A 19,788-nucleotide genomic window follows, 5' to 3' on the forward strand; every position below is an offset into this window, starting at 1 on the left:
GGAAGGAAGGAAGGAAGGAAGGAAGGAAGGAAGGAAGGAAGGAAGGAAGGAAGGAAGGGCTTCAGAATCCCACGGGCTGCAGTACTCCAACCCACCACCAAGTGTCTGTAGGAGTCCACGGCCCAGGACAGGGCTCACATCCCACCCAGAACAAATTGCCCAGCCAGTTTCTTGATTTCTAATAAGAGGGGCTAACGTGAGAACTAATGTAGGCTCCGGGTCAGTAGCTGCTCCTGTGTTTCGCCAGGGCCCTTCAAGCTTGTCTCGCTAACGTAGGGCCACTGCCAAGGGCATCTGACTACGGCCAAGGCTGATGCCGGCTGCCTCTGGGCCCAGCTTGGTTCTTACACCCCTGGCACAGAACTGGGTAAGAGTCAACTCCATAGAGTCCTGAGGGGGTGACAATGCATGGCCCTGGGGAGAGGGGTCATGTGAGGAAGGAGTAGACGCCCTTAGTGTCATTTCTACATCAGAAAACAGTGCAGGAGGCAGAGCAGGAAGGAAGGAGGAAGAGACCAGACACGGCAAGAGGAAGGACGCACAGACAAGCCCCACTGAGCACATGGCCTCGGAACTGAATCCTTCTCTTACCCTTTCTCCAGGGTCACCCACTTGGCCAGTAGGACCCGTAGTTCCTGGTGGTCCCGGAAGACCCTGGAATTAAAAATAAAGTCAAGACAGGGTTTCAGATAAGGCCTCAAGGCAAAGCCTTCCCTTCTAGTTAAATGAGAGCAGAGTGGGGTCAGGGAAGCAGACGTAGGTATCTGCAAAGGTGGAGAGCATCCAATTTCCTACCCAGGAGTTCCCCCCACAGTACCTCCCACAGGTCAGAGGGTAATAAATGCAGACACTCACAGCAGGGCCTTCAGGGCCTGGGGGCCCCTCTATCAGCATGCCCTGTAGAGAGGAAGAGAAGGGGGATATCTGAGATCACTGGTCCAGCCCAACTGAGCTGGTGGACAACAGTCTAGATTTCTAACAGTCAATCAAGAGATCAGTCAGTCCCTCCAGGGCTCAGGGGCAGCGGCCTGTGGTGGGGTACACACTCTTACCATCTTCACATTCTCCTCAAACACAACTTGGACAAAAGCGCCACAATTTGTCAGAATGAGAGAAACAGCCCCGAATAGTACTGCTGTCCTCTGTCATCTATCTGAAATCCAGCCACCCAAGGGGTGGAATAGACCCCAGGACCAGGCACCTAGGTGGACTGACAAAGGCTGAAGAAAAGAAGCTACATGGGCTTAGGGTACTCAGGACACACCCAGTTCCTCCTCCCAGCATCCTTCTGAAGTCATCTGACTCACAACCGCCTTTTTCCCATCTTCCATCCTGTCACTAGCCCTCACTGTGTCCAACCCCCAAAGGGGATAAGGCATCCCAGTACCTATTGGCCCTTATTTATTTATTTGTTTGTTTATTTATTAAAAATTTCCACCTCCTTCCATTTCCCTCCCACTCCCCCCACTCCCTTTCCAGTCCTAAGAGCAGTCAGGGTTTCCTGCCCTGTGGGAAGTCCAAGGTCCTCCCCCCTCCATCCAGGTCTAGGAAGGTGAGCATCCAAACAGACTAGTCTCCCACAAGGCCCTATTGGCCCTTCTTAAAAGAAGGGCTTTTCTGCTCTGGGACCTGCATTTCTGGGCACCCCCTTCAGAAAGTGCCACCCAGACTTCTCTTGGTCTCTCAATCACTGCCTACCCAGAACATTCTGAGTCCCTTGCACACTTCAGGAGAATCTGTGCTGGGGGAGTGGGGATCTGCACACGAGGCTGCAGTCTGGTGCCCAGAGTCTGGGACAGGCTTTGGGTGGGTAGTTGCAGGACCCTGTCATGACACTGGCATGCCGTACAGACTAGCCATGCAAAAGACATCCATAGGTACGTCTTGGTTCTCAAGACTGCAGGAATAATGGAGTGAGCGGCTGAGGGCTTGGCCTTGAGCCAGGTCCCTGTCTAGTCTCCCAGCCAAAGGAAATAAGAATGGCTATTCTGCTGAGATAATGGGTACCATCATGCCTCCAATGTGTCTTTGAAAACACATGACTCTCTTGTCAAATGTGTGCTTTGCCCTGACAAGCGAAAAGACCTGTTCAAGTGGAGGTGTGAGGCCTGAAATGCTGGTCACCATGGCTAAGGGGGAAGGAGGAAGTGAAGCCCAACTGACTAGGGGCAGCAAAGTACCCTACACACACACACACAAGCCTTAGCCACCCTGCCTATGAGGTCTCCTGGTCTCTGGGAAGCTATACGCCATGTTTACACAGATGCACTAGGAGAAATATTTGTGCGTGTGATGTACACAAAGAACTCATCCAAGCGGCTCATCTTCCCACTTCCCATTTCCCCTGACAGGCAGCTGGGAGGACTCAGAAGTGGAGAAGGGATTAAGGGAACCACTGGTCCAAGCAGGGCCCAGGAGACAGCAGCTGTCTTTACAGACACACACACTGTTGTTCTGAGGAGCGGGGGCAACACTGTGGGAGCTCACAGGAGGCCAGTCCCGGATCACCCCAGGTCAGAACAAAAAGGAAGGCATGTGGCTAGGGGAAACAGCCCTGGTCCCGTGGCCTTCCGAGGCAAGCTGAACCTAAGCAGCACCCCACACCCCCACCATCTCCTAACGCACTGGGGCTCGGAACTACAGGAGAAGGTCTTTGTAACTGACAGGGCTTATTCACTGGCGGCCTATCGGAAACAATCTCAGCTACCCTCACTAACCCCAATAAGCCACACTCACACACTGACTCATGCTCACACAGAGAAAGGCTAGGACATAGGGTGGCAGACGGAGCCCCTCGCGGCGTATACACATGCTGGGTATGTCAAAGCACCCATCTTGAGGCCTGGAGAGATGGCTGAGTCAATAAAGTGTGCAAGCATGAGAACCTGAGTCTGGATCCCGGGATCCACATAAAAGCTAGGCTTGCACCTGTAACTGGAGACAGGCGGAGCCCTGGAGTTCACTGTCCCAGCAGTCTAGACAATGGCTGAGCTCACCACCTTCCTACCTCCAGGGAAACCCTCTTCAGGGTGCTGAGGGCACCTGCACATACATGGCAGACACTTCAGAAATATTTTAAAGATAAAATAAACCTTAAAAAAATAAAGTGGAGAGCAACTGAAGGAAACAATTGGCATCTACCTTTGACCTCTGGGTGTATGTACACACACCCACAGGTATACATTGTACATATCTGTACCAAAATGTACCTACATACACAATAATAAAAATGATTACAATGATGATGATAAAAGGCCATGTTGTTTTATTTCCTCAAATACATATGGTTAAACAAAAATCAGAAATAAAAAATCTTAGACTTGGCCAAACTGAAGACAATTGTTTACTTTTCGGTGAGTAAAGACTTTGGTCTGTAGCCTAGGCTAGCCCGGAGCTCAGATCCTCCTGCCTCAACCTCCCAGTCGCTGGTATCATAGGTATATGCAGTCACTTATTCCCAGCTCCCAAATCATTCTTAATAGAGATCCATCCACCTGCTAAGCAGAACAAACTAGAAGCAATGGCAGAGCCTGGGGTCCTTTGGTAAAGTGATTGCCTAGCATACGTTGTAGCCCTGGGTTTGAACTCCAGCACTGGAGGAACTGGGTATGGTTCCTAACCCCAGGACTAAGAAGACGGAGGAAGGAGAATCAGGAGTTTGAGGTTATCTTCAACTGGTTAGGAAGTTCAAGGCCAGTCTGAGCTACTTGAGACATGGTCTCCCCTGCCCAAAAAGGGTCAATGATAAACCAGGAAGGTAGAGTGGGTGGCACCAGGTGAGAGGCATCAACTCGGCACTTCTGGCCCCTGAGCCCGATATAGGCTGGTGCCAAGGCTACTACTGGGTCTGCCTAGTCTCTGCCAAGTCAGATCTGTCCTTTTAAGGAGCCCCTTGTCTTGCTGATAAATGAGAGGAGCTAAACCTGAGCAGGGAGGGCCAGCTATGCCCCTCCTGGATGCAGGGGACGGACTGGCGCTGTGCTCGGTAGTTATAAACCCATGCTGTGGGACAGGTGTGGGGGAGAGGGAATAGCAGCTGCCCCCACACGGGGCAGGGTATACACTGCCAGTCCCCAAGGCTTCCATCTGTTTATGTATAGCTAAGACTCTGAGGACATCTGGCGACGCTCCAGGTTGACAATTCCAAATGTTTACACCATCTATCCGTGGGGACTCGCCAAAGGCCCTGTGGACACTCTGAGGAAGCTGGGAAGAAGCAAGCAACAGGCGGGGGTGGGGGAGGCTTCTGTAACTGCCTCCAGATGGCTTGGGCTCTTCTCAGAGAAGAGGAACTGGACCGTCTAGAGATGGGTGTGCATTGGACCGCCTCTACGTTCTCAATGCTATCTCTGGCCCGCCCTCACCCACAGCCTCCTTCAGGGAAGCTCTCTAATGGAGCTCTCTCCATGCCTCTCCTACTCTCAAAACTGGGGTACCCACTCCACATACAATAATCTTAAGTAAGCCTTATTCTAAGGTACCCCTCAACCATTTCTGAAGCTGGGAACCAACCTTGAGGCCTGCAGAGCCTTGGGAACCTGCCTTCTCTGGGATCTCACTGCCCTACCCAGGAAAGACGTTCCTTTTAGTGAAGCATCAGGGACCCCATCAAGGGGCTGCAATGGATGACCACGTCCACCTGAGGTGAAGCCCCATTGAGGCAGTGCCATATGGAGGTCTAGCATAGCAGAGATCTGTGCAGCAACCTCCCTCTGGAACAGAGTAGAACAAGCCTCAGACTTGTGCCTGGGGATAAGTCTGCCTTGGTCCCTTGAGATGCTCCTCTTCAGGACTAGCCTCCTGTGAGCATAAACTTGGGTTGAGGTTTCCCATGGGGTTGAGCAAGGGGCCCCTGAGTTGGGCTACCCTCATGCTCTGCCCCCTTTTCCTCTGTGCTCTGATCATACAGCCTCAGATAAGGATTGTCATTTTTAGATCCAGAGGGAGGTCAGGGAGGGATCTAGAAAGAGGATATATGTCCTCAGGCTCACTACCAGGGGGAACCAGGGGCATGAGTAGCAGGAAGAGCCCTTGGAACCAGCAAGAGGCTTTCTTCGAAGGCTTCCCTTGGCCAGGAAAGAGGCCAAGGCAGGGAGCTTGCCCTGGTCCACTGGCCTACTAAGCACTGCCAAGCAAGGCTCTCCCCGTGTGTGAAGGTGGCAACCCTATGAGGCTGGTTCTTTCTCTGAGGGAGCCCCAAAGTCATGTTATGAACTCAGCTCCAGGGAGCCAAGTCCTGGTAGTGGAACTAATAGCTCCCCAGCCTTGCAATGGCTGGGATGTAGGACAAGAGCCTCCTCAAGGGCTATGTTAGGACAGATGACCTCAGTGGCCAGCTCCTCTAGGCAAAGCCAACTATGAGCCCACACTCCCGTGGCTACCAAGCCCAGTGCACTCAATTATACATCATTCTGTTCCCTGAGGTCAAAGTCCTGATGTCAGCAGCTCTGAGACCCAAGCAGGCCACAGCACCCAGCAAGACAAGGCCAGGCTCCCACAGAACTCTCTGACTGAGGAGGGGACACGGGCTATACACAACCACACATTCTCTACAGGTTCTTGTGCTAACTTACCCAGGATCCCACTGCTTAATGACAAGAGGCTTTACTCAGAGGTGAATCGTACCTCAGGAACCACTGACATTCCCTTGACCGTCTTTCCTGTTTCAATGGTTGCATGCAGTAAAGGGACTCAAATGGGGGCATTAGGGACACAGAGAAGTGAAGTCTTTAACTAACTATGCCCCTGCCTACTACTTACACTAGGAGTTCCCCACCCAGCCTTGGTCTAGCCTCCCTCTCGAGGTCTGTGTCCCTTCTTCTAAGGAAATCTCCGCAGAGGTGCTCTGACCCTAAGCCTTCTCTCCAAGTACAGACACTTGGGATCTACATGCTGCCCAGCACCTTGACCGAGCTCTGGAATACTCCCCCACCCCAGATTCTCCCAAGCATCTGCGATACAGGGGATGTAGAATGCATGGTGGTGGCTTCTCAAGTATCCTGATGGGCAGAGAAGGGACCCACAGTCTGGTCACACTCTACAAAACCACCACGAGCTTAGCAGAGGACACCACAGCAAAGACACACACACACACACATATGTGTTCTTACCGGCTCAATAATGGCTGGCTCTCCCTTTTGTCCTTTCTCACCTCGAGGTCCTCCAATCTGGGTGGGGGTCAGGGTGGAATGTAAGATTCCAGAGAAGAAGAACGGGGGAGAGAAAGGAAACAAAAAGTCCACATGACACAAAAGTTGTGCAAAAGCAGAGTGCTCTCTGCCACCAGGTGCCTCCCCTCGTGTCCAGGAGGAGGCTAATGAGCTGAAGCGGGCTGCTCATCCTCACGCCTAGCCACGCATATACCGACGCAATCAGGCAATGAGGCGCAGCTAATGGAAGTCGGAGGGGCCACTTTAATGAGAGAAGCTCAGCCAAGCATGGTGGCACATGCCTTTAACCCCGGCACTTGGGAGGCAAAGGCAGATGGATCTATATGAGTATTAGTCTGGTCTACACAGTGAATTTCAGGCCAGCCGAGTCTACATAATGAGATCCTATATCAAATTAGTTAATTGGTTAGTTAGTTAATTAAAAGAGAAGAATGAAGCTGCGTGCTATCCTAGGTCACCCTTGCCACCCTCAGACTTCTGGAAGGGCTGCCCCTTTCCCACCACCCAGATGCTCCCATGCAGAGAGGAGCCTGGGTCTCTTACCCCCTCGTAGATGGTGTCCTGGTTAGCCGGCATGCCTGGCCCTATCTCTGAGGGCGAGACGTTGGAGTCGGAGTCAGGGTCAAAGTATGGGTCATAATAGTTGTCTTCTATGTTCTTGATAGTTTCCTCGGTGAACTCGCCACCCAGGTCATCCTTCCCTTCCCCCGGAGGCGGAGCTGGCTGTAGATGAACAGCAGAAGGGGCAGAGTCACTCAGGGAGGCCAACCAAGTGACCGCAGACTTCACCTGGCTGGCACTGAGTCCGACAATTTCTGCCGGACACATAACAACCAGTGGCCCACAACAGACCATCTAGAGCTGAAGCCCATGGGGATTCCATGAAGACCTGAACTTCCCACAGCCTTTCTGCACACTTCCCAGCCACCATGGGGATGGTTCCCCAAACTGCCCAAGACCCCATAACAAGTTAGGGCAGTCTCTGAGAGCGGCACTCTCCGCTGGGGAGGTCTGCACTCAGATGGTGATTATGGCTGTACTCTACCCACTCTGTGGGGGATTAAAACTTGCACCCTGGAAACCAAGGGTCTTTCTAACAGTGAAGAACACAGTGCCCCATGAGGGTTACTCTGATGCTCATGGATGGTACTCCTGGAGCCAAAATCTACAGTATTATCTGTGCCACTCTGAGAATGAGAACTCAGAGCCCAAGAGCTATTCTACCTATTTTGCAGTGGAAAACGGAAATAAACTCAGAAAAGCCAATGGCTTCCAAACACATTCAATACCACTACAGAGGACTCGGGAGCCAGAGTATGGGGTCGGGGGGGTTGAGCAATGAAGGCCACCCAAGGAAGTAGGTGCTCAGCAGGGTCCCAGAGCCACAGCCTTGGCCCCTTCCCCCACCCCTCCCCTAGGTCAAGACATAAAGGAAGGAAGACAATTACATTGGAGGTGTTTGAGGTAACAGTGGTGCTGGTAGGAATCTCGGCCCCTGAGTCAGGGTTGGTGGGCTGGTCAGGGTTCTCTACCCCCTCGCCATAGCCAAGGTCTTCATAAGGGGAGACAGTGTAGTAGTCGTCAGTGGGCACGTATTCATAGTCCCCAATTCCTGGATCATCCTCCTTGCCGGCAATGTCGCTGGTCTCAGGCACTGTGGGGGCTTCTGGTGGGGGCTGGGTCTGTTCCTGGGGGCAGAGAATAGAGAGAGGCAGTCAGGGGACCTGGATCCAGGATTTTCTAAGCACCCTTCCTAGCAACCCTTTAGTGTAACAGTGAATATCAGTGCATGGATGCAGAACTCAGCCAAGACATATGGACTTGGATTCAGGATCCTCGGTCCCTGAAACACAGGGACAATGTGGAGGGAGGCAGCCAGTGCGTGAACACCAGCTACCAGGAGTGGCATGAGTAGATGGAGGACCACCCAGGGACACACCAGGAAAGGTCCAACCACAGCTTAAGCGTCCATATATGTGGGGAGGGAGAATGTTTCCCTTTGTAGCCCAGGCTGGCCTAGAACTCATGACTGTCCCAACTCAGCTTCCCAAGAGCTAGGATTGTGGGTATGTGCCACCATGTTCATGGATTCTGGCTCTCTACCTTCCCCTGCTCCATGGCCTGGAGGAACCAGGAACCTCCCCGATCCAGCCCCTGTCTAGCTCAGACCTCAGGAACCTCCGTGGTTTCTCTGGCAGCTTCCACTGGCTTCTGTGTAGGGGCAGGCTCCTTCCCGGGGTCTTCAGGGTCTTCATAATATGGGTACTCGTAGTAATAGGTCTCACCGTCTCCTTCTGGGTACTGAAGTCAATGGTGGCCATAGGAAGAAGGAAATGGACATATTACAGGGCAGCCTGTCAACCTCCTTGCCCTGGCTCAGATGGGGAATCAGATGTCACAAGGCACTGCCCAGCACCAAGGGTCCCCAGACAGGGTTCTTCCCTCAGTCACTCCCTGAGAAGCTGAACAAAACCCAGAAGCCCAACATGGAGATGGACGACCTCACATGCTCCTGAGAGGTCAGCAAAAGCAGAGCCCTCAAAGAGGTTACATCTGACCCATGGAATCAGAGCCGGGCAAAGTGTGAGTTCCATTGGTCACAGCCATTAGGCACCAAACATGACCTTCAACCCCAACTCATGGGACTCATAGTCAGAAGCAGCATTTTTGTCCTCAAATACTAATCAGGGACCTGGTGGAGGCTGGCTTTGGACATCCATCCAGCAACCCAGGATCTGTGGGGGTGCGCTCTAGGCCAGGGAGCCCTACTGCCCCATGAACACCCCCCTACCTCATCTGAGTAGCAGTGAAAGAGGAGAGGTGCAAGGAGAAATACAGCTGGAGAGACAAAGAGCTCAGAGGAGCAGAAGTCAGGCCTGGCCAGAGGCAGGGGAAAGACTAGGAAGAACTCCAAGTAAAATGAATAACACAGGGCCTGGGGTGAGCAAAGGGACCCATCAACTAGAGCAAGAAATGGGGAGAAGGACAAAGGGGACACACATGGCTGTCCTTCAAAGTCGCAGCTACTCTGGGAGTCAGGTTATTGACCACAATACATAGGACTGAGCATGCTTCAGGTACCCATGAGGGAATGGGCTGCACTCTAAAAAAAAACTGAGGCCACAACCTGAGGGTAAAGGGCACCACCTATCTGCATCCATTCATGGACGTGTGTGGAAGATTAAAGGCCACAGCTGCTGACGGGACTTCCCATCATGGCCGGGTCAGTGTAACTACTCCATGGTAAAGTGGATCAGACATCACACACTGCTTCCCCTATGGTCCTACAGCTTCCACAGTCCTTTGTAACCCTGCAACTCTGTACCATCCTGGTCTGCCTGTGCTCCCACCGTGAATCCGGCCACAGATGACTCACGTATTCATCCGGGTTAGGGTCCTGTGACTGAGGTGTGTCAGGGACCGCGGTGTCACAGTCAGGGCTGTAGTGCTCACAGTAATCATAGGCAGCTCGGTGGTCAGAGACGAAGAGCAGCTGTTGGATGTCACCCTGCAAAAGGACAAGGGCTCATGAGCCAGCAGCACAGGTACTCATAGGGACCTGAAGGACCCAGGGGACCCAGCCTGATAGCCTGGATCAGACAGCAGCCTGGGAAAGACCTTGAGAGGAGATGCCTTCAGGGACACACTTCCTCCCAGCAGATGCTGCTCTGCAGAGTTACTTAAGCTAGGTTGGCTGACCTAAGGATTAACCCATTCATCTCCCCATCGTTCTATTTACCCAGGCACCTATGTACTTACCTACCTGTCCATCCATCCATTATCTAAACACCCATTTATTCACCTGCCCACTCATCCACTCACTACCCTTTTATCCATCCATTCATCCATCCATCCAGCTCAGCCATCCATTTACCTCCTATTCACCCATCTATCTACCTATACACCTACCTACCCATCCACTCATCATACATCCACTTATCCACCAACCTATCTACTCATCTACCCTTCCATTAACTATCCACCCATCCATTCCCTAATTCACCCATCCACACATCCATTTATCTACCTTTCCATCCCCATCCATCCATCCATCCATCCATCCATCCATCTACCCCACAAAGCATCCATCCATCTACCAGATACCTGTTACACATTTGCCAAGTTCGTGCTCACAGCTAATGTAGTTAGAAAGCATAAATGCATCTGTTCTAGATTCAGGAGGGCATATCCCTGTCTCCATCAGTCTCCAGCACCGAGGGGTATCTCTTTATAATGCAAAGCTTGCTTTTTCATTGAGTTAAACGCAGAATTACTATATGACCTAGTAGTTCCAACCCTGGAACCTAGAACAAAGACTTGAACACAAATTTCCCCAAATCATATGCCCCTAAAGATAAAGAGGGACTGACTCACTTGGGCCAATGCATATCCATATACTCTCAGAGCAGTATTGTCAACAACCCCAGAGCTCCAAGTGTCCATGCAAAGATGGCAAGTAAGTGGAACACAATGATGAATGCCCCACGTATAAGTCAGCCCCGACAACTCCACAAAGCTGATGCTGGAACTTTCCAGCTGATCACAGAATCAGGTACCCCACTTCTCTCTTACTATGATATGCAGACAGCAAAGAAGTAAAGAATCTGCAAAGACCACGAGCACAATGTACAGATACCCTCCTGATAACAGCAAGAGCCAGCCTGAGGCAGGGGCTGGGCCCTCCCAGCCAATCAGACTGTATTGGTGACAGTGACAGGGAGTGAGAGTGTTTCCATTCACTGAGCACAGGTAAGGAAGCTGCTCATGGCCTCCCATTGTGGCCATCACAGTCTATCAGCCCCCATTCAGTAGCCCAAGAATGTAAGGCTCAGTGTCCAATAGCAGGTGGGGCAAGGCCTGTGAAGGTGGCTCACAAGGTTCCAGTGACTTCCTCCTACTGGGCTCAGAGCTGGAGAGACGGTATCAGAGCATTCTAGCATTTTGAAGGCCACACTGGAGATGGTACAATAAACAGAGGTGACCTAGGGCTGTGCCAGGTCAAGTTCTCTGTGCCTGGAGCCCATCCTGTCACACAATGCCATCACCATTCACTATAGTTGAATGCATTACACTGCACTGGAATAAAGTGTGCAATATATTCTATGGAATTTTCCGGTAGTGGGCTGCAGAGACAAGGCCTACATGAAATCTGGAAACCAGCACAGTCTCTTGGGTTTCTTTTGGTTTTTCTCTCCACCCCAGGCAGAAATGCTACCTGCCTGGTATGTATTCTCAATGGCATCTTTGCTTTCCAGCTGAGCTCTGCACCCCTAGCGGATCTGCAGGGCTGAGTCCTCCAAAGGGACAGCAAGATAATGTCAAGGGGGCAGGGGCCATCAGAGGACTCAGTTAGGACAGGGAACTCAAGAACAAACATGAGGTAGCAGCGATCAGACACTTTGGACATACGGGCCAGGATCAGACCACAGGATTCAGGAGCAAAGCCACAGGCCCAGAAGGAGGGGCTCAGAGGGACTCGACAGTAACCAGCGAGCACTCAAGAAGGGAAGGAAATAGTAGATGCATTTCTGTGATTACAGAAGATGACATGCCCAGCTCTTTCTCACTGATCTCCTGACTCACCCATCCATCCATATATGTTGCCCATCCATCCATGCATGCCTGCGACTCATCTGCCCCTCCAATCATCCAGCCAGCCATAAGGGCTCTCCACCCATTGATGCACACCACTCCTATGGCCATCCATCCTTCTTCCCATCCATTTATTAATGCCATCGATCCATCTATCATTCTTGCATATCATCTGTCTATCCACCCACCCATGTCATCTGTCTACCTGTTCATTCATTCATTTATTCATTCATGTACCCAGTCATGCGTCCATCCATTAACCTGCTGGTTCAACAGCTACCAGCACCTCCTAAGTTCTGGCCACCATGTCTCATACTGCAAATGCATTTGTGACACAGAGCAGCTACACGGTGGTGCCCACATTCTATCAGCACAGACTGGCCTGTGCTTTCTGATAACATCACATCCTCCCAAACCATGTAGTCATTGTGAGCTTCTTTTGGTGCCCTATTTCTGGCCAGAATCTTGGGGTTATCTCTGGTCCTGCACCCACAGCTCTGCTGTGTTCTGGGGGAAAATGTGGCCTTCTTGCCCAATCCAGGAAGCCCTGCATCCCTGCTTTTCAATAGGTGAAGTATGAACCATTCTCTGAGCTGGACTCTAGGCTGAACCTGGAGGCTGCAGGGACAGGTCTAGATGTGGCACTCCTATCTACATGACCATGGCAGGACCGCACGAGTATGTCACTGAGTGTAGGCCCACAGATGGCTTCCTAGGATCCTCCTTCCTGAGAAGGAGGGTGTGGATGTCTTCTGATCTAGGACAGGATCTGTCACCATCTCCAGCTTCTTCTGAGGGGAAGCTGGCCTAGAATTGGGACGAAGTGGGAGTACTCACTGACAGAAGCAAAATAACAGTCTCAGAATACATCAAAGGCCAGCCTCCCTGAACCCTGGAGTCTGAGTTCCACATACCTGGTCCCACTGGGGTTTGAAACCCCAAGTAATTACACAGGATTGAGTCTGGATGGCTGGGTAGGGTAGCCTCCAGGGCAACCTACAAGGTCCTTTCCTCTGGGTACCATTACATTAGACAGATGGAGCCCAAACCCTGATCTCTATGGAAAAGGAGGGGCAGATATTTCCTTCTAAGTTCTGCCTAGTGCCCTAAGGCACAGTGCCCATTCACTCACGTGACTGTCACTCCCCACTGGACAACTGAGGAGTTGTATTCAGAAGAGGTCACTGGCCCTGATCTCAGAAGTCTGGCTTCCTTTCCATTTCTGATAAAGCACTCGGACAGAAACAAACTAGGGAGGAACAGATTTATTTGACTTACACTTCCAGGTCACAGCCCAGGATTAAGTTCAGGACAGAAACCTAAAGCCAGACCTATTTGCTATTCCATGAAGCATTGCCTCTAACAGAGAAGTCACCCACAGCTAGGAGTACAGCAGAAACCATGGAGGAGGGTGCTGGCTGCCTCACTCACAGACAGACACATGCCCTGCTAGTGTTTTGCTGTTGCTGGTGTTGCTTGCTTGTTTTTGTTTTTTGAGAGTTAGCCTTTCTGTGTAGCCTTAGCTATCCTGTAATTTGTGCTGTAGACTAGGCTGGCCTTGACCTCAGAGATCTGCCTACTTCTGCCTCCAGGGTGCTGGAATTAAAGGAATGTGCCATCACTACCTGGCTCAGCTAGCTTTCTTATACAGCCTAGAACAATATACCTATAGAATAGTGCAATCTAACCCAGGCCAGACTCTATCAATTCACAATCAAGAAGAATATGCACCATAGACATGCCCACAGGCCAGTCTGATCTGAGTCTCTTGAGACTCCCTTCTCAGATGACTCCAAGCTGTGTCAAGTTGACGATTCAAACTAAGGCATTGAGCTACAGGGGTAGTCCACAAGCCCTGTGCCCATGACTACCAGCTGACTCGCCCCACCTGTTCCCACCTCAGCTGGCAAACTCCTATCCAGGCTGCAGACAGAAAACATTCTTCCCCGCAGCAAGCAGGACAGCTACTGCCTTCTTTGGACGTGCAAAGAGCTGTGCCCACCACTCCACAATACTGCTATGCCATGGAGCCCAGGATCCTTCCATAAGATGAGGCAGGACAGCTGTACAAGAGGCAACTGGGGGTAAGAGGGCCAACCTCACCCTTGACCCCTAGAGGTGAAGGGGCAAAGGCAAGGACAAGAACTTCTTCCTCCTTTAGACCAGCCCTGGGCTCTAGCCCATAAGGAGATTTGGGAGTCAGAGAATAGATGCATAAAACTGCTTGCTGCTGCTGCTGCTGCTGTTACCGCTTAATGCTCTGCAGCCTCCGCTGCTGTAAATGGGGGGGGGGGCACAGCAGGGTCCCAATGATCCCCTCAGTATTTTACAGAGTATTTTCCCTACTGTCACCCAGGCTAGTTACTTCCCTCTCTTTCCCATCACCCCTCCCCACCTTCTCTGAGGCCAGCAGAGATGCCCACAGCCCTGGCTCCCTCCCTCCTAGGATGTTGGAGGCCTGGGTCTTCAATGCCCACAGATGAGAGCCTCATGGCAGGATGGTACGGGAAAAACAGACATTTTCATTTAGCAACATGACCTCTATCCAGTTCAAATTTCATCCAATTCAAATAAAAATATTTTCTTTCAGTCGAGAGCTTGGCGTGTAAATAAATGATCTCCAAACACACTTGGCGGGAGGAAGAGATGTCTTTGGGGGGAAGTGAACACTTAGAGTCTTTGGGGCCTAGCAGCTGACACACTGTAAGACCACTGACTCTTACAGGCTCTGTCTGCCTTTCCAGGAGCACCACGCTTTCTGGGCAGGGATGTGTCTAACATATCTCTGCAATCCCGCTTAGTGGTCAAGAGAGCTGGACAGAGTAAGATGGCTCCCTGTCACTGAGTGTGGGTACACCACCACCTACACACTACATGACAACTGGTTCCCAGGCTGGATAAAGGGCTCTCTCTAGGAACTAATGCAAAGTCCCATATACCTGTGTGCCTATCCTGGAACCCAACTATGCTGGCTTCAGCCCAGTCAGGTTTTCAGTCTCAATGTGGACATGCAATCAACCCAGGCTGGGCGAGGAATGCCTGCCTTCCCAACCGCATCCGTCTCCGAGCCCTATTGGGAGTTGGTGTAACTCTATACCTGGTACTGGTGCAGAGTGCCTCTGGCCCATCTTCCTTTGCTCACTGCATGTGAGGAAAAGGGAGAAGGACCTCAAATGTCCAATGCCCAGCAAGACTACCAAGGGACAAGAAGCTTTCTGCAGGGCAGGAGGATCAGATGGTAGGACAGGGGCTCCACTTGGCACCTGTTTCTGCTCCCCCCAGCTGTGTGTGTGTGCTGTGTGTGCAGCACAGGCTGGGGCTGAGAGGCCAGGATGAGAGCATCACAGCCCCCTCCTAGACCTTTTGAGACTAGGAGGAAGAGGAACTGGATCAGGACAAAAGCTGAAAACCCACCCTGGGTTCTGAGAAAACCCCACCTCCATCCTGGTCTGCCTGCGACTTGCAGCTACCACATGGCCTCAGACGGGAGCTAGGGCCTGGTGTCCAATCTGTCAGCCAACTTCTTTGGGTAGCAATCAGATGGCAATCAGATCTAAGAGGACACTGGGGGTGGTGGTGTGGTGAGGAATGCAGGAACTGTGCTAAGGCACTCCCAAGACCCTAGAACCATTGCCAGCCTGGTGAAAATACAATGATAACTGGTTCATAGAGTACTAGTCTAGCATGGATAAAGCCAGGGGTTTGCCGGGCAGTGGTGGTGGCGCACGCCTTTAATCCCAGCACTCGGGAGGCAGAGGCAGGAGAATCTTTATGAGTTTGAGGCCAACTTAGTCTACAATAGCTAGTTCCTGGACAGATTCCTAAGCTACAGAGAAACCTTGTCTTGAAAAACAGAACCCTGGGTTCAATCCCCAGCACTACATAACTAAGGCACGGTAGCACCGTGTTTACATCTCAGCACTAGAGCAGTAATAGATACCAAGAAGATTAGAAATTCAAGGGTATCCTTGGCTATATAGCAGATCACAGGCCAGCCTGGGATACATGAGAACCTGTCTCAGATAGATAGTAGACAGACAGACAGATAAGTCACGATGGATGGAGGGCAGACAGCAGTCTTGAACCTAAGAACACCATGTGTCCTGAACAGAAATCCAGGTCCTCTAGAAGTCTCTGACGGTGGTGGGTGCAGAGAGGCTGGGGTTGGTGAAGTTGGGAGATAGAGGAGAAGAGGACAGGTCTGGCCCCTGCAATTTGGAAGGCATCCCAGAGGGCAAGCGTGCTCTTCTTCTTTTTTTTTTAAATTTATTTATTTATTAAGGATTTCTGCCTCCTCCCCGCCACCACCTCCCATTTCCCTCCCCCTCTCCCAATTAAGTCCCCCTCCCTTATCAGCTCGAAGAGCAATCAGGGTTCCCTGACCTGTGGGAAGTCCAAGGACCGCCCACCTCCATCCAGGTTTAGTAAGGTGAGGATCCAAACTGCCTAGGCTCCCACAAAGCCAGTAAGTGCAGTAGGATCAAAAACCCATTGCCATTGTTCTTGAGTTCTCAGTAGTCCTCATTGTCCGCTATGTTCAGTGAGTCTGGTTTTATCCCATGCTTTTTCAGACCCAGGCCAGCTGGCCTTGGTGAGTTCCCGATAGAACATCCCCATTGTCTCAGTGTGTGGGTGCACCCCTCGCGGTCCTGAGTTCCTTGCTCATGCTCCCTCTCCTTCTGCTCCTGATTTGGACCTTGAGATTTCTGTCCGTTGCTCCAATGTGGGTCTCTGTCTCTGTCTCCTTTCATCGCCTGATGAAGGTTAATATTCAGGAGGATGCCTATATGTTTGTCTTACCATGCTCTTCTGCATTTTCCTGGAAACTCAAGAATGTTTCCGGGGTGGATCTGACACATCTGGTCTCTCTCTGGGTTTCTCTGTGGAACATATAGGGGGTGGGGCCCAGGCACCCACTGCAGGGAGCCCCAGCAGGGTGTAGCTGTGCTGTGATAACCCATTTTGAAACCTTGTAGGTTTCAAACCCAATGGCCTCACTCCCCTGTGGACCAGCCAGCTCTGCAGGAAGCTTGGAGGGCCTTGTGGGAGACTCAGCCTCTCACACTGCCCTGTCACACAGGATGCAACCTCAGCAAGCTTTCTGGAAGTCACTGCCTGTGGCCTAGGCAGAAGCCTGGAAGCCCCAGGTGGTTCAACTACTTGTTAAAGCCTGGGGCTGGAAAAAGAGCTCAGCCATTAACAGACTTGTTGCTTTCCCACATGACCTGGGTTCAATTCCCAGCAACCACTGTAACTCCAGTTCCAGGGTATCCAACACCTTCTTCTGGCCTCCATGGGCACAAAGTACACAAACGTACATGCAAGCAAAACACTCATGCATATCAAATAAAATAAATAAATCTAAAAATAAAACCAATGGCCAGAGTTTTGTATTGAGAACATTTTATCAGTGCTTCATGGGCGAGACCCAGGCTCCATGCAACAGCCCTAAACCTCACAAGGACCTCTTTAAAACATGGGAGAAATACAGACTTTAAACATGCAGGGCTGGGGGCCCCCAAGGCCTCCTCAGGGCCCAGCAGTAGCCAGCAGGGGTAGAGGCAGGAAGCCAGAATCTGGACTGGGCTCATGACCTCACTCACCCACAGCTTGCCACCACACAGAAAGGTCTCAGATCTGAAGTTCAGAAAGGCACTCCTGGCTTCTCAGTGAAGGCAGGAGATTGCAATTGCTCATGGACAGCACTCTGGGGGTCCTGGGGTGCTGCAAGATGTCAGAACCAGCTGCCCTTCCAGAGATGGGCCTTGGCCACAGGTTCTCATAAACAACCGGCTGAATTTGGGGATTGGGCCACAGGCTCTCTGCTCCTGCATGGGGACACTGGCTATCCAGGATCTCACTGAGGCTCCCTTAATGTCATGTCTTATTGCTAAGCATCCCCATACACACAGCCCAGAGATGGCAAGGATGGCAGACATAACCCCCAGCTCCTTCAGAATTGCGCTGCTCCTACCTCCATCCTGATACAAACCACATACCCCGTCCCCTTTCTCCATGAGCATGACATTGCCCAGAGAGGGAGAGGTCACACGCCAGTGGGGTGGTACCATGTAATACTCTAGCCCGGCCCACTTGCCCACCACGGGGGAGTCTCAGGGGCAGGAGTCTCATCTGCTGTTCTGTGTGTTCTGGAGATTTTCTCCCGAGTCTGTTTTCCCAACACTACCACAAGGCCACACGTCCCCTGCACTTACAGGCCTGCGGGCCTCATAGCAAGAGCTAAGGTGGTCTGGTGGGTTTGTAGATACGAGCACAGATCTTGTGCACATTCATGGGTGTGGAGACTGTATGTTAGCTGTAGTAACACCCGTGTGGGCACTGCTCTGTGTGCAGGTACATGTGAATGTCATGGGAGGGCCCTAGTATGTGCTAAGTGGCTGACCCTCAAAGAGCACGGGAGTGTGGACAGGAGTACCCAGGACACTGTTTCCTCCCTCAACTGCAGCTTATGGGTCCTCAAGAACTGCACTGAGACTCCCCGTCCCCCTTCCTCCCCACCCCTGTCACCCACATGATGACATGAGCTGCTTGGGAACAGGGAATCTTGACTGAGCCTGCCTCAGATAAGGTCTAGTGTTGTCCACTAAGCCTCGGTGGCCCCTTCTGTATCTCAGCAAAAGTGACCCTTCCCCAGGCCTGACCCCACCCTATTCCCACACTTCCCAAGCTTCTTCCATCTTTCCCTTCTCCATGACACAGATGTGTGAACATGGAGAGATGAGACCACTGTCGCAGACCACCTAGGAGGAGGCTGCCTGCACCTCTCTCAGCTCCCTGGAGCTGCTTCCTTTGGAGCCTAAGGCCCGTGTCAAGCTGTGCACATCACACATAGGATACCCTCAAACTGCTCAGTCACCCGTGCAGGCTTATAAGTGGTGGGTAGCAGCCCAGCCTATCCTTCTAACCCCAAAGGCCAGGGCCAAGCCCCACCACCACACAAATGCCACACCCAGAACTAGCAGTCGCACAGGGCCTGCCTATGGTGACCCTAAATCATGTGAGGAGAAAAGGTGCCAGTATTCGAATACCACCTTCACCCTCACATACTAACCTTTGCCTGTCCCTTCCCCTTCCGTTCACAGGCTTACTTCCTGAGCCCCTATGGAGTCTCTAGAAGCTTCTACCCCCGTGCCTGTCGGTCATTACGCTGTTCCAGTGTGCTGTGCTGACCGTGCCCCCATGTGGGCAGCATCAAGTGAACAGTCCATTTTTCTGCAGAGGGCAGTCCCATCCCCATTTGGACACTGTAGAGATCACGCTGTCCTTGGCGCTCACGGAGCCTGAAGCATTTTGCTGAGCGAGTCGGTTGTGTTTCTGCCGATAATGAGATTTTAGCCAGGCTGCGTTGGGCCGAGGAAATTGCAAAGCTTTTGTGGAAGAGTCTGCAGCCCTGGGGGCTATGCAGGGAGCGCAGTCACATACAGTGGAGAGCTTTGCAATCTACCCTCTCATAACAGAGCCTTTCCCTGTCCCCCTCCCTTTTCATTCTTCCTTCTCCCCGAGGCAGCCCTCACGCCATGGCTGCCATACCTGGCCCTCACCCCATCCAAAGGGGGCTCTGCAGGGATCCCCACAGACTACTGCTTAATTTACAGATTACATCCCGAATTTTATGCGGACGACCTCGAGCCTGCAAATAGACAGGTGCAAATAAGTTGGAAAAACAAGCCCTTCTTGTTGCAGGCTGCAGGAGAGGCAGCCCACACGTGTACCCGCCGCAAGTCCTGAGTCCCCACTGCCACACTCCTTAGCCATGAGCCATCCCCAGAACCATGCCCAGAGCTGGTGAGGGTAGACCTCTCCATCCCCCATTCAAAACACACCTAGGTACCTGTGGCCTGGACCAGTTCCCAGAGCTCCTTGCTTGTTGTCACAGGTGGAAGGAGGTGGAACTCGAGGGCCACACTGCCAAGCTCCCCTGGTTTCCCATCTGAGTCACGCTCAGTGATCTTAGGCACTTTCCCAAACCACATCGGGCCATGCTTCCCCATCTGTGAGGATGGAA

General features: G+C 51.9%; 1 protein-coding gene across 2 annotated transcripts in view; it reads right to left on the reverse strand.

Moving 5' to 3' along the window:
- Col5a1 (collagen type V alpha 1 chain) overlaps window positions 1-19,788 on the reverse strand; it is a 153,901-nt gene that overhangs the window by 80,032 nt on the left and 54,081 nt on the right. For both annotated transcript variants that reach the window (XM_013345993.2, XM_005346207.3), the window contains exons 5-11: window positions 9,547-9,678; window positions 8,340-8,471; window positions 7,619-7,858; window positions 6,714-6,893; window positions 6,111-6,167; window positions 856-897; window positions 592-654 (exon numbers count right to left, since the gene is read on the reverse strand). In XM_013345993.2, coding sequence (XP_013201447.1) covers window positions 592-654; window positions 856-897; window positions 6,111-6,167; window positions 6,714-6,893; window positions 7,619-7,858; window positions 8,340-8,471; window positions 9,547-9,678 — 846 coding nt within the window. The remainder of the gene's footprint in view (window positions 1-591; window positions 655-855; window positions 898-6,110; window positions 6,168-6,713; window positions 6,894-7,618; window positions 7,859-8,339; window positions 8,472-9,546; window positions 9,679-19,788) is intronic.

This window comes from Microtus ochrogaster, chromosome 4 (genome assembly GCF_000317375.1).
Source record: "Microtus ochrogaster isolate Prairie Vole_2 chromosome 4, MicOch1.0, whole genome shotgun sequence".
NCBI lineage: Eukaryota > Metazoa > Chordata > Mammalia > Rodentia > Cricetidae > Microtus > Microtus ochrogaster.